This window comes from Vitis riparia, chromosome 5, assembly GCF_004353265.1.
Source record: "Vitis riparia cultivar Riparia Gloire de Montpellier isolate 1030 chromosome 5, EGFV_Vit.rip_1.0, whole genome shotgun sequence".
Lineage (NCBI taxonomy): Eukaryota > Viridiplantae > Streptophyta > Magnoliopsida > Vitales > Vitaceae > Vitis > Vitis riparia.
The window spans coordinates 23,194,546-23,208,006 of record NC_048435.1 but is presented as its reverse complement, the minus strand read 5'-3'; the positions used below and the strand labels follow the sequence as shown (position 1 = coordinate 23,208,006).

The window sequence follows — 13,461 nt, the reverse complement described above, 5'->3', positions numbered from 1 at the left end:
AAGAAATTTTTATTTTTTAAATATTAAAAAAACTGAAAATACTTTTTAAAATCATTATCAAATGCATTATTAGTTTAGTATGTTTTTTTCCTCCTTACATTCATCAATGAAAAAAATCTGATACATTCAATAAATATTTTAAAATAATATTATTCCTTTATAATAATATTAGTTTAAGAAAATTTTTATACTTTATTTTAATTTAAAATAGATAATTACAATCAGTATTCATTCCGAATCAGAGCCATTGAATAATCAACGGCTCATGGACGCCTTGTTCTTACAGATAGCCTAAGATGATGCCACGTATACAACCTCAGCCAGATAAACCAAGATAAACAGACGTAGCAACACCAAGCGCGTAGACCCCAATCGCCGTGGCCACCAACTCCTTCCCTGACCTAGCCACCAACCCAACTCCTGCAATCCCAGCCACTCCAATCGGCACTCGCCGCAGCAACGCTTGTCCTGCGCCGGCCACGACGGCGTCGGCGAAGAGCTCCACCTCGAAGGCCTTGAACTCGACCCTCCCTAGCGTTTGGTCCTGGACCGAGTCTCCGGAGCGAGTTACAACTCGGAGAGCGCGGTCGACCTGTAATTGAGTCGGAGGAGATGGAACCCACCGCTTGATGAGGGGATGGTGATCGCAGAGGGACTGGTGGAGCCGCAGTGAGGCGCCGGAGAGCTGGTAGGGACGAACGCCAGCGAAGGCGTGTTCGCTCAGGTCGAGACACTCCGAGTAGACCGAGTCGCAGACTGAGTCAAACTTCGGCGAGTTCTGAAGGCTACTCTTGACTCGCTTCGAAGCTGATAACCCCATCCCTCTTCTCTCTCTCAGAATCCACAGTTCTCCTATATATCAGAAAAAACCCAGGGGAGTAAAAGATATTTGAGAAATCCGTAACTCCCGATAGAGAGGAGGTCCGAAGATATTATAGGAAACACGAGGGGTATTTCTGATATTTAAGATCTCTCTGTACTGCCAAATATTCAAATTCTCAATTCTACTGCATTCTCATGGAGTGTACTGTAATGGGCTTTCTCAAATTTCAACTTCCCCAATTGAGATTCCCCCAAAACCCACAAACCCATAAACCCCAATTCCCAAAAATCATCTGCGGTTTGAGGGGTGGACCCAGGAAGCCCTTGTGGAGGTCAAGGGTGCTGTCCACAGAAGCCATACAAGCTGTTCAATCTCTCAAGTTGGCCAAATCTTCCATTAAATTGGAGGAGGTTTTCAGTAGCAGGGTCAGCAGGCTCTTGAAGTCTGATTTGTTGGATACATTGGCCGAGTTACAGAGGCAAGGTGAATTGGACTTAACCCTAAAGGTGAGGGCTCTGCGATATTTCTGATTTTCTCCATATGGGTTTGTCTCTGATTCTACTTTTCTTCTTTGTTGATTCTCTGTGGAGCTGCTTGTTCTTCTATAATGTTTCTCGCTCGCTTGTATTTGATTAGGGCTTCTATGGTATTTTTGCTCTTCTCCATATGGATTTTGGCTTCAATTCTGCTTTTCTTCTTTCGTTCCTGTTAATTATAATTCTTTTCCATGAAAAGTTGAAGATGTCTCAATGGGTTTGAAGTTTGATCTCAATTCTGTCTTTCTCTTCTTTCATTCTTGTTTATAGTTCTTTCCTGTGAAATGTTGTTCCTACTTGAAGTCGTGTGTTCTTCTGTCAAATTTTTGTTTATACTGTAGAGATAAAGGTTTCTATGATTTTCTTTTCAGCTTTTGAGAACCATTTGTTGAAAATATTTCAAATATGACAAACGGTTCTTTCAGATTAATTTTTATAAAATCATACGCTTATGTACAATGCTTAAACTCAATTCACTTGTTTCTCAGAACATTCTAAAAAATACTTGACAACACCTCAAATGTTTTTGAGATAAATTCTTAAACAACCATTTTCAGTAAAAAAATTCAGTGTTTTTTAATTAGAAGACCGTTTTCAAACAAACATACTTCCTTGATACAGCCTAAACTTGCATATAATGTATATGTCGGGTGTTTTTTTTTTTTCATTTCAATTATGTGGCTTGATCTGAAAAGGAATCAGGTTATAGGTGTTTGAATTCATCCGGAAGGAAGTATGGTACAAACCAGATCTATCCCTGTACTCTGATATGATTATGATTCTGGGAAAGAAGAAACTGATTGAAATGGCTGAAGGGCTTTTCTCTGAACTAAAGAAGGAAGGCTTGGAACCTGATACAAGGGTTTATACTGAGATGATTGGAGCGTATCTGCAAGTGGGTATGACAGAGAAGGCAATGGAGATGTATGGGTTGATGAAGGCTTCAGGCTGTGCTCCAGACAAATTGACCTTAACTATTTTGATCAGAAACCTCGAGAACGCCGGAGAAGAAGAGCTTGCTGCAGGTGTAAAGAAGGAATGTGAGGAGTACGTCGATTATCCTAAGAAATTCCTTGAAGAAATAGAAAAGAAATATGTAAGGAACCCCATTCTCCACGCATTTCATTTTCACTTTCTTTCATCTTCTTTCTGCTCTACACTATTTACAAGCTTAGACTTCCTTGAAAGTATGAATACAAACCTACAATCCATCTGATCTTAACCATATCTTGAAATTTTTGCCACATGTTTGTCTATGCACATATTCAATGAATTTTGTGGCTTGTTTAGTGAATGGTAGATTCACCCATAGCATCCTTTTTCCAGGCAGGGCTAGCTTGGATTGTTATTTCTCACGGATAAGGAGCCGGGATAATGATGTTCACATCTCCTAGGGGAGAGAGGCTTCTAAAACCCATATAGGGTTTTCCCATCACCTTGGGAAGAGAAGTCTCTAGCACCCATCTAGGGCAACCCTTCTAAAACATGTAGACACAATGCCCACATCGCCTGGGAAAAGAAGTTTTTGACACTCAATCCATAAGAGGCATTATGATGTCCATCTCATCTCATCTAGGGGAGAGAGGCTTCTAAAACCCATATAGGGTTTTCCCATCACCTTGGGAAGAGAAGTCTCTAGCACCCATCTAGGGCAACCCTTCTAAAACATGTAGACACAATGCCCACATCGCCTGGGAAAAGAAGTTTTTGACACTCAATCCATAAGAGGCATTATGATGTCCATCTCATCTAGGAGAGAGAAGTTTATGATGCCCATAAAGGCCAATCCCTCGAAAATATGTAGATGCGTTTTAAAATCTGGAGACTAATAGGGTTCAAAGCGGATAATATTTGCATAAGATGGCACAACTAGAATTTTTCTGTGTCTGCTTGAACTCTTCTCTTCTCTGTCATTTGTAATCCTCAATCTCATTTGTCACCATCTTGGTCTCCTTTATATTTCTCTCTGTTTCTAGGCATTGTGCTTTTAAACTCATGTCTATTCTCTGTGTTTCATAAAATTTTCCTTGGACCTTGGATGAAAATGTACGAATCACAGTGTAAGCAGATATTCATTTAGCCATTGCCTCAAGCCTTTCATATCAATCTTACCATTTCGAAAATAATCAGTTTGAGTTATCCCACTGCTGTGATCTAAGTATTTTTCTGCTTCAAAGTTTACGAATTTGTTACGAACGATTCTCATTCTCTACAACAAAAAAACTCTGTTCATCAATGAATGGCAATTAAACCAGAACACTGCATCTCTACCTAATGCATTGCAATGTTGCAACAAAGCAGTGCTTCTCCATAAATGTTGATATTTGTGGGTTTACTCATTTTGAACTAGGCCTATTGAAGTATCTGATTGTGGGTTCTTTGCACTCTTCCAGCCAAAAAGACGGTCGATCAACCTTGTTTGACAACTTCCAGAACTTCACCAAGCTGGCTGAGCTCTTGTTGGAGAAACGTCTATGCTGCTAAATGGTGGTGAACCTCACCAAACCCTCTTTAGAGCCTAATTAATATCAGCATCAGACCAAGCAAGGTTCAAGGTGATACAGACTAAGTTTCAACCTACTTTATCAACTTACCCCTGGCCTCACCTGGGAGCTTTGATCTGGGAAAAGGTTGGGATAACTAGTCAAAGATTATATTTGCAGCACCAGATGGTTGATGATGCATTGTTGTAAAGGAATTATATTTTCAAATGTAGGATATGACTTACAAGTTTTCATGTATCATTCTGAAAAACTTTGCAAGGAATTTCTTATTTATAGCATATATTATTATGCAATAATACACAGTATACAGCATTACGATCATGATTCAATTTCCCAACCCAAAAATTGGTTAAAAATAAGAAATCAAATGGCAGGTTTCTGAGGGGATTCCACTGAGAATATGCAAGCAAAAGGCATAAAAACTAATAAAAATACCAGATTATGTTTCGTCAGAACCCCATTGTTCATGGAAATTAATGACCATTACACGAAGGAAGAGTTAACTTTCTTTCTTTTGGAGAAGGTAAATCTACAAGGAAATGTTGAAAATACAGATGTTACAAGCCACAAATGAGAACACATGATTATCGATAATAAACCACTTTGTCGAAGTATCGAACCAAGTAGTAGGAAAAACAAAAAATTAAAGACAAGGGAAAGAAAATTTCGGGGTTGTTAATAGATGAATAATATTACTTGTTTTTAGCTAGCTAAGTGGCTGGGGGAGCTGTTGAACATGGTGTGCCACATATAAGCCCTGGAAAGCACCATCTCAAGCTCTTGGTGAGTCCAGTTATGAGTTGGAAGGTGTTGAAGGAACATTACCAGCTCTTGGAAATCAAGCTTCTGAAGCGTATCCGACCACTGAAAACAAACAAAAAAAGTGTACACATGGTTAAGTGTTTCATGCTTAATCTAGCTTCTAATTGTGCAAAGAAATTTCAAGGAAAAAAAACACAAACATAATCCTACAAGATGGAACTCTTTCGAAGGTGCTTGATGAAGAAACAAGTTTTTGTGGTATGGGAGATTCAACTGTAGCAACACATTCTAGCCATGGTCATTTGGATGAAGGTGACAGCAGGGGTTTAATATTGGAGCCAGCGAGGATAATGCTATCTTGCCCAAGCAGGTGTACATTTCTGCATCCTGAATTACCCCTTCTTACAAGGGGAATACTAATTCTCTAGCCTGAGGCTTCTGAAGGTCACAAAATTCTCAATATCCCTTTGCTTTGCTTTCCTACTTTAACCATTTGCCCCAGATGGGTCTCAATGTTACAGGTTTAGTTACTACCCCTTGGAATTGTAAGATTATGTGTCATTCTGGGTTGGGAGATTTTTGAGGTGCTGGGTTAGGAAAATTTAACAGTTACAAACGGTGAAAGGAAAAAAAAAAAAAAAAAAAGCAAGTTTTTACTCATATTGATAAAGCTATGGAACACACTTGTCTTCAGTTTTTCTCCTACCAAACAGCATTAGGAAGAGCATTAAGCATATCTCACCGTTAAAAGAAAACTGGCAAATATATACACAAGGAAATCTGGCAACGCATCTCCCTCCGCAAGATATGTGTCCCAAAGGCGGGTAACAAGATTGAAAGGTATCTAACAAAACAGTAAACATGTCAATAGTTCTTCTTATTAAATGATAAAAGCACCAATCAAGGTCATATCTCAGTTAGGTATGTCTGTTGATGCAACTTGCAGCCTTTAGTTCTTAAGATTGACCCATGCTCTGGACTAAATAAGGAAAAGAAAACTCGAGGAAATCATGACTTGGAGCACAAACTAGTGATGCAAGTAGTGAGACAAACCTCTCGTATTAGAAGACAGTTGAACCAACGGAAAGCAAATTGAAGAAATTCAAGCCCTTGCTCCTCCATGTGCCTTGAAACAGGTTCTGGTGCAGTTCAAAATCAGACACTTGAAGTGGGCATGGCAGACTATATATGGGCATCAATAAATGGGAGAAAAGATAATAAATAGATTCCACAAAAATGAAAGTGATATTCAAAAAGATGGCATTTTGACACATTGTATGGGGTCAAAAACCATGACATGGTAGTAAAATTTAAAACTGCATTCAGCCAAAGTGCCTTATAGAAAAGGGGGGGAAAACAAAAAATACATTTTTCATTACAGTTAAAAGTTGGGAGAAACAGGAGTTCCCTTCCAATTAAAACCTATGGATTGACTATCCAAATTATACTCTTCTTGTTTGCAACTAAAACATAGTCATAGAAGTAATACCTTTTGTATTAGAACATTTATTATCAACATGTTCTCTCAAAATAATACACAACTAGGAAGATGTTTGTATCGGGTTGGCGAGCTGTAAGGGATTAAGAGTTTATTTGGGCGTAATTCTTAAAGGTTTACAAACGCTTTCTAATGTTTGGAAGAGCTTTTCTCACAAAAATTATGTGCTTGGTTAAATTTTAAAAATCAATTTAAAAAATCTAGAGAATCACTTGAAGCAATTTTTGGACTAACACTTGGTAGGTGTTTCTTTTCCTTTTTTCTTCATTTTTTTTCCTTTTATATCACATTACCAAAAACACTTTTAAAAGACTTTTTTTTATAGTTTGTATCAAAACACAAACTAATTCTCCATAAAAAGTGTTTCTGATAGAAGTGCTACAGACAAGCACTTCGGACTAAAGATGGCTTTACAAGAATCCCTCCTAAACAGGCACTAAGCAGTATCTGAAATTTCTTTATGGTTTTGAGTTTGCATCCATTCCGTCTTCTCTTTCACTTAAATAACTGGTCTGAGGCTCCACTCCAACCCTGAACTGTAATGAGCCTAGCTCAAAGACCGACCAGTCCTATCCAATTCAATTTCCAAACCCTACATTTAAGCACATTAAGGAGAGGGACTCTACAAAACTGTAGATGCAAAGCGTAAAATCTACTTATACAGTATAGATTAACCATCCTCATACAAATATGAGACCAACTTATTCATTCCTTAAAATACCTAATAACACAAATGATTCCTGAATTTCACTACTTATTTTTGTTTCAGTCTGTTTCTTTTTAGATGTTTGAAATATGGCAAACTATCTTGTTTTGATAGGTAGAAGTTTTTGTCCCCATTAGGACTTGAATATGGAACCTCCCACAAATCCACCTCAACCTTTTTACAATTTGACAACTCTACCCACTAAACCTCACTAATCTTTAAATCCCTTTTGATATGTCCAGATTTGTTTTACCTGGACATGGACCACATTTGCAACCCAAACCATAGCCCTCTACAACACAAAAGGCTACCCTTTTAAACAAATCTCTGAATAAAGTAAAAGCGTTCAGCTTTCAACCTAACTACCTGCTCACAGTTCCATCCGCAGTCCAAATCAAGACAAATAAAGCAAATTACCTGACTTTTTCAGAAATAAGTAAGATTTGTTTAGTTATTCTTTCTGAACTATTTCTTGGAAAATTGTTGAAAGTAATATTGATGAAAAACAGCAATAAATTTCCTTGATCATCAACAAAACGGCATACCATCAATCCGTCGGACCAATTCCTTCAGCTTAAACACAAGTCTTTGTATTCCTGGTTGAGCAAATGTATAATGGTCTTGCATACCATCGAGCAACTTTGATAGGCACCAATAGCAATCAGCTTCTACGTTAGAGATTTTCTCCGGAGACAGATTAATTATAGACCAATTATCCATGCTCCCTTCTAAGTATTCTGATAAGAAAACCACTAAGAACGGGGTCACAAGATCATTTATTCCTTGAACATAGCCACTTGCAGGATGTCGAATCGCCCTGGAAACAAATCAGGAAAAATTACACAAGGTTACAACCAATACTAAATTAATATAAGGAACATAGTTGGACAAGGACAGCTTCAAAACCATAACCCACATGTTAGCCAGTTCCTTATCATACTGAAAATATTGAGACATAAAAGTACTCCACACCAAGAATGAGTTGGAATTCAGGAACTAATCAGGAAATATAGTGAAAAGGTTGACAAGTCAGTGTAACAATAAAAGTTTGCAGGATGGGATTGAATAGGGGGAAACAATACATGGAGTTTTGGAATGATGCGGAAATTTCAAGAATAATAAGGGGAATCCTTCACAATGTCCACAGTAATATATCATTTTATGAAATAAAAATGGGTTACTGCACTGACAAGCTGCATATTTTTCATGACTACTTTTAGAATTTGGAAAATTATATTACAATGTTCCTATGCATCCTCCATGTGCACACAGATCAAGGACAAACAGTCAAAAGGGTCCCACCCTAATAACTATCCTGATGGGCAACAAAAAAGTGAAATATTACAGAGAAGCATTTCAATGGAAAGAAGCCATTAGTCAGTGTTAGTCTCACATGAGTTTTATGAAGCAACAGAGCCATAGCCATGTGGTTTGGGGCTCAGATCCATTTGGCAAAATATGTAACAAGGACATAGGCATGGACTTTGACATCTAACGGAGAAAACTCCCAAAACCTCAAATATGATAGTACCATGGGTATAGACCTAGGTGTCGCTCTTTAAGAGCACTGTGAGGTTTTTAAAATTACTTAAAGGGAATATAAGAATAGCTTTGATAGATAGGTAAACCACACACATAAGTGCATGTACAGATATACATTGAACCAGATCAATAAAGATCCAATCAATTGATACAACATTCAAATGGAAACTGAACAACCTTCTTTTTCATATGGGATTCAATTGTCTTCACCAACATAGTTGTGATCATTTTTCTTCCTTCCTATGTGTGTTTTACATACCATGTCAAGCTATTCGAAACTACACAAGGAAAGGAAAAGTAAAATATCCAACCAGGTATAAAGAATGCGCTCCAGGGATTTCTGAACTTGCTCTTCTTGAAAGAAAGAAACATCAGGCACCGTTCTTGGACAATCAACAGCAATCTAACAACATAGGCAATACAGGCACATGGTTAGAAGAGATCATCATAAAGAATTGGACAGAAGTGATTATTGGGTGATCAATTAGCATTAGATATACCTGGCGTAGCATGTTGATTTCATCATCCGAGCGTTCAGTGTCTGGAATGTCATAATACTGAGAAACACAGTCAAGATACTCAAGGCGCTTCCTTTTCAGAACACCCTCCCTTCTATCTGAATTAGGTGGTGCATATCCCTGTTGTCAGTTCATATTTAAACTTCAACCAAACAAACAGATATAGTCCAATAACAATCACTGTTAATAAGAGATCAGACTAGGTATGCTTGTACTCAAATCAAATGTAATGATCCCTTCAAGTTGAGAAGCAAGCTCTACAAAACTAACCCTCTAGTCCAAATCAGTAGGAACCAAAGAGTAGAAAACTAATAAAATCACGAGAGAAATAGAACTCTCATCCAAAAGTAGGTAGAAAAGAATATATACATGAAGTGTAACTCCTCAGGACCCACCCATATCATTCAATCCCATAATCAAAGAGCAAGGATGAATTACATCAATTTTCATAAGAGTAATAGTTGTATTTACTTACCAAAAGAAGCCTCCATATAGTGGGGCGCATATATGGTGGTATGCCACTCCAGGATAACTCACGCAATGTTTCTACACAATGAAATAGAAATAATCAGGGGAAAAAGGCCCAAATTTATAGTAAGATCCCAGGTAGAAGAGATATGGAACTGCTAGAGATAACCAAAAAAAGATGAAAATGGTTGCAGATAATTTCAATCAAAATAAGAATGCAATTCACTGAAAGAAGTGGTTGACTCAAACTACTAACAATGACCATAGAAAATAATGAATACAAATATTAAAATGACAAGGATCATGCCACCACACATCACGAATATGGCGAAAAATTAATATTCCTTTTTTCCTCGAGACAGGGACTTCATGCCAATGCAGTAATTATTATTTTTCCTTCATTTTTGGATGAAGACATTAAGCATAAGAAGTACATAAAAAAGACACAGAAGGCCAGCAAAAGAGCTGAAAACGATGAAGGAAATCTACCAGTGTGTGATCTAAGTCTAAAACTACAAATGCATGAAAAGCGAAACCTCTTTGGACTTATTCACACATGGACACTACAAAGCTACCAAAGCCTCAACTTTATTTTTGCATAACACTAATCACCAAATTCATAGTAAAATTTGGTTAGTAGTATGAACTTTTGTATTTACACAACTAGAAACTGAGTTACACTTGGCTACCATCTCAATGCTGATTATACATCACTATTTCATACATGATAATATACCATCTCAAACACCATCATGTCTCAGTCTACAAGCGGCGCCATCGTATCTGAGATGTATACATTGACATATGTATGCTCCTTAGATTATCAATGGGACAGAAACAGAAGTGAATGTATAAACAATAAAGCAATACCTAATATGACAGTTGGCCCGGATAGCTCCTTCGTGAACTTCATAACCCTTGCTGAATCTGTAGCTCTAGCACCCATTGTGGATTTCGGAACCTCTTTGGGTGTGTTCTCAGTATTTGGTTTTGAAGATTTTAACTTATTAGCAGTTGCAGTGTTATTTGGCTTGCCTGTGCCTTCATCTTCTTCCTGAATTAAAAATGTAAAGTTTCGGACTTCAAAATTTATTAATTATCAATACTATTAACATTGGAAGCAAAAAAAACTTATTACAATTAACAAACACTACCTCAACAGACTTGTCTATACGATCACTAGGTCCAGTATCATTGTCTGAGAAACTCCTTTCATCATCTGGACTGCGTTCTTGAACACTTGAGCTATCCAATGGGTCCGATCTCCGTGTTAGTAATACTTTACCAGGGAAACTGCGGCCCTTAAGTAACCTACATAGTGAAATAAAATAAAGATTACAATCACATGATTTGTTCAAGGAAAAGATAGTAGCAGTGCACCACTGCTGCAAATAAATAGAATAAATACAATTTACAAATAACCTAGGTCATCCCTGAAGAAAACTATCCTTCTTGATAAGCACGTGAATGAAAATACAGAGGACCAATTTATTTGACAAAAACAAATCATATGGTCAATATCAAACATTACTCTTCCATTATGAACAGATAGGATCCCAAAAACAAATAGAACATTAGATAATGCAACAAAAGCAGTGAGGAGACAAATTGGTTGGCAGCCTGAGACAGATAAATGCAGAGTAGACTATTCGATGTGAAACAGGATGCAAAGAAACCAGATTAAAACAAATCAGAAGATGTAAAGATAATATTGAATAGCTAATAAGAATGAAGTGAGAAAATCACACTACAGATAAATGAAAATACATAAGATACAAGCAAAATCATCACCATAATTTAAACTTTTAAAACAAAAACACAAACACACAACCTATTCACCTAGTTACCATAGAGGAAGCAGAGAGAGAAAGAGAGTGGAATACCACCATTATCATCTCATTCAGGTTCAAAAGGTCCAAGAACTTACTATGAAGGGAAAGAAAAACACTTCCAAACATCTAAAACATCAGCATTTTTCCCTTCAACCATGTAAATAACATGAAATTTAGTGCTGACAGCACCGATTCAGCAAAAGATCAAACTTACGATGACAACCTACCTTTCATTAATTATCAACGCTTCAATTCAAAAGGATCAAAACCCAGTTGGGCTTCATATTGTTTAAGCACACACTGCAACCTGTTGTTAGCATAAATCTATAAATCTAAAACAACCCAATTCAATAATAAAATTTAGTAAACTGAATCTACTAATTTTGAGCTAGCACGCATGAAAATAAAACAACACCTAGTATGCATTCCCAGATTGAATCATCCTCTTTTTACTTGCCAAGAAACTAAACAAAATAAAATAGAGATAAATTTTTCAATTTAAACCAAATAATTTGGTATTAACTTCACTTGATTGGATGGCAATTAAAACCAGACAATAAATATTCCATTCAAAATTTTACTTCAATTTTATTTTTCCCTCGTTGTTCCAGCAGTCAAACAAAGAGATCCCACGAATCACACCTTTTCCCAATGATACCCACCAAGAAACATCAAAAATCAACAAGACCCAGAGACAGTTTCTCGACAATATCACGTAATTTCAAAGATCCGAGCCTTTTCCCCAAACGGGTATTCAAAAAATCTAAAGAAAAAACTTACTCCTGAACGTTTCTGAGGGTTTGGTTGAATCTGGAATCGAGGCTTGCGATGTGGTTGCTGCTGCTGCTGCTGTTGTTCTTCATTGTTCCTATGCAAAGACCATGGCTTGTGCACCCTCGCTTTTATCTCAACCCCAAATTTTCATAATGCAGAGCAAATATCAGAGTATACTTCTGTTTGGTTGCTGAGAAAAGGAATGAAAAAATGAAGAAAATAAGATGTGAGATAAATTTCCTAATTTTTTTCTATTAGACTTTGTTTTACAAATAAGATTATAAAAGTCTCGGATTTATTTTTTAAAATAATTTATTTAAAAAATAAATTGAAATAATTTTTTTAACATCTACCATATATTTATAACTTTATAAATAAGAGTTAAAATTTGTTTGATAGTGATTTTAAATATTATTTTCAATTTTTTTAATACATGAAAATTTTTATTTTTCAGTAATAAAAGGGTAGATAAACTTTAATCCATAATAATTTATGTAAATGATTTATAAAATTTACAAAATTAAAATACTTATTTTTTTTATTATAAAATGATTTATTTAATTTATGTAAATTTATTAATTTTATGTATTTAAAATTATAAAAATTAAAATACCATTTTTCTAATAATAATATATCCTATAATTAAAAAATAAAATAATTAATTGAAGTAAAATTTTGCATATTAAAAAATTTATAAAGATTAAAATACTTTATAATTTAAAGATAATTAATATTTAAATAATAATAATTTATCTTCAAATTAAAAGTAATATGATACATTTCTTAACTTTTTACTCCATAAAATAGTAGTTTTTAAAAATTAAAAATTTTATATAAAATATAAAAACGGTTAGAAGTTATAACCTCCCAAAAACAAGAAAATTTCAAATTCTCAAATATTTTATTTTATGTTGAAGAGCATGATGTATATATTGAGTTAAAATCTCGTAATCTTTTAACTAGAGATAATAAATCGTAGATTCGAGTCATCTCTTTGTAATTTGTATATTTATTTATCTATCTATTTATTATTTAAATATAATCTAAATTATGCTTGTCAAAATTGATAATTCAATATTTTATATATAAGTTTTTTAGTTTAAAAACTAAAAATACAAAATATATCCAAACGCTACTTTATATTTTGTCTATAAACATCTTATAATCAAAAATTAAATAATTGAATGTCAATACATACACTTTTTATTTCCTATTTTATAAAATCATTAAATAATAATAATAATAAATTTTATATAAAATACAAGAATTTTTAAAGGTTTGTATTGAAAAAATAATGATTTCAAAAACTTTTTATCTTATAATTTTCTTTTATAAAAATATAAAATAAATGCATACTTTTTATTTTTATATGAAAGTTTTTTATTTTAAAAATACAAATATATAACTTTAAATATTATAGACCTTGATTTCTAATATTGTTTAAGTTGTTTTTAGTTAATTTCACTTGTGTTTATGAAAATTGTTTTAAGAAATAATT

General features: G+C 34.9%; 3 protein-coding genes across 3 annotated transcripts; 1 reads left to right on the top strand and 2 right to left on the bottom strand.

Annotated features, from left to right (window-relative positions):
- Nucleotides 1-168: 168 nt before the first annotated feature.
- LOC117914319 lies at nucleotides 169-842 on the bottom strand. The gene has a single exon (XM_034829604.1). It carries the CDS (start codon nucleotides 818-820, stop codon nucleotides 317-319), a length of 504 nt encoding a protein of 167 aa, XP_034685495.1. The 5' UTR covers nucleotides 821-842; the 3' UTR covers nucleotides 169-316.
- A 152-nt stretch (nucleotides 843-994) lies between these two features.
- LOC117914318 (pentatricopeptide repeat-containing protein At1g62350-like) lies at nucleotides 995-4,184 on the top strand. The gene is made up of 3 exons (XM_034829603.1): nucleotides 995-1,329; nucleotides 2,069-2,455; nucleotides 3,753-4,184. The coding sequence occupies exons 1-3, from the start codon at nucleotides 1,018-1,020 to the stop codon at nucleotides 3,780-3,782; spliced, it is 729 nt and encodes a 242-aa protein (XP_034685494.1). The 5' UTR covers nucleotides 995-1,017; the 3' UTR covers nucleotides 3,783-4,184.
- A 95-nt stretch (nucleotides 4,185-4,279) lies between these two features.
- LOC117914317 (TBC1 domain family member 22B) lies at nucleotides 4,280-12,185 on the bottom strand. Its single transcript, XM_034829602.1, has 10 exons — nucleotides 11,970-12,185; nucleotides 10,512-10,668; nucleotides 10,228-10,411; nucleotides 9,365-9,435; nucleotides 8,872-9,009; nucleotides 8,683-8,774; nucleotides 7,375-7,646; nucleotides 5,679-5,764; nucleotides 5,368-5,469; nucleotides 4,280-4,727 (listed from the first exon to the last, which is right to left on the bottom strand). Exons 1-10 carry the CDS (start codon nucleotides 12,050-12,052, stop codon nucleotides 4,566-4,568), a joined length of 1,347 nt encoding a protein of 448 aa, XP_034685493.1. The 5' UTR covers nucleotides 12,053-12,185; the 3' UTR covers nucleotides 4,280-4,565.
- Nucleotides 12,186-13,461: the final 1,276 nt, after the last annotated feature.

What these genes read in the sequence shown, in the direction of transcription:
- LOC117914318 (XM_034829603.1), top strand. Translation starts at nt 1,018, where the DNA reads ATGGAGTGTACTGTAATGGGCTTTCTCAAATTTCAACTTCCCCAATTG. An exon ending in AATTGGACTTAACCCTAAAG is followed by an intron (nt 1,330 to 2,068) that starts GTGAGGGCTCTG and finishes ATCAGGTTATAG; the next exon opens with GTGTTTGAATTCATCCGGAA. An exon ending in AAGAAATAGAAAAGAAATAT is followed by an intron (nt 2,456 to 3,752) that starts GTAAGGAACCCC and finishes GCACTCTTCCAG; the next exon opens with CCAAAAAGACGGTCGATCAA.
- LOC117914317 (XM_034829602.1), bottom strand. Translation starts at nt 12,052, where the DNA reads ATGAAGAACAACAGCAGCAGCAGCAGCAACCACATCGCAAGCCTCGAT. An exon ending in CGGGCCAACTGTCATATTAG is followed by an intron (nt 9,436 to 10,227) that starts GTATTGCTTTAT and finishes TTCATTGTGTAG; the next exon opens with AAACATTGCGTGAGTTATCC. An exon ending in TTGCCAGTTTTCTTTTAACG is followed by an intron (nt 4,728 to 5,367) that starts GTGAGATATGCT and finishes GTTTGTTTTCAG; the next exon opens with TGGTCGGATACGCTTCAGAA.
- LOC117914319 (XM_034829604.1), bottom strand. Translation starts at nt 820, where the DNA reads ATGGGGTTATCAGCTTCGAAGCGAGTCAAGAGTAGCCTTCAGAACTCG.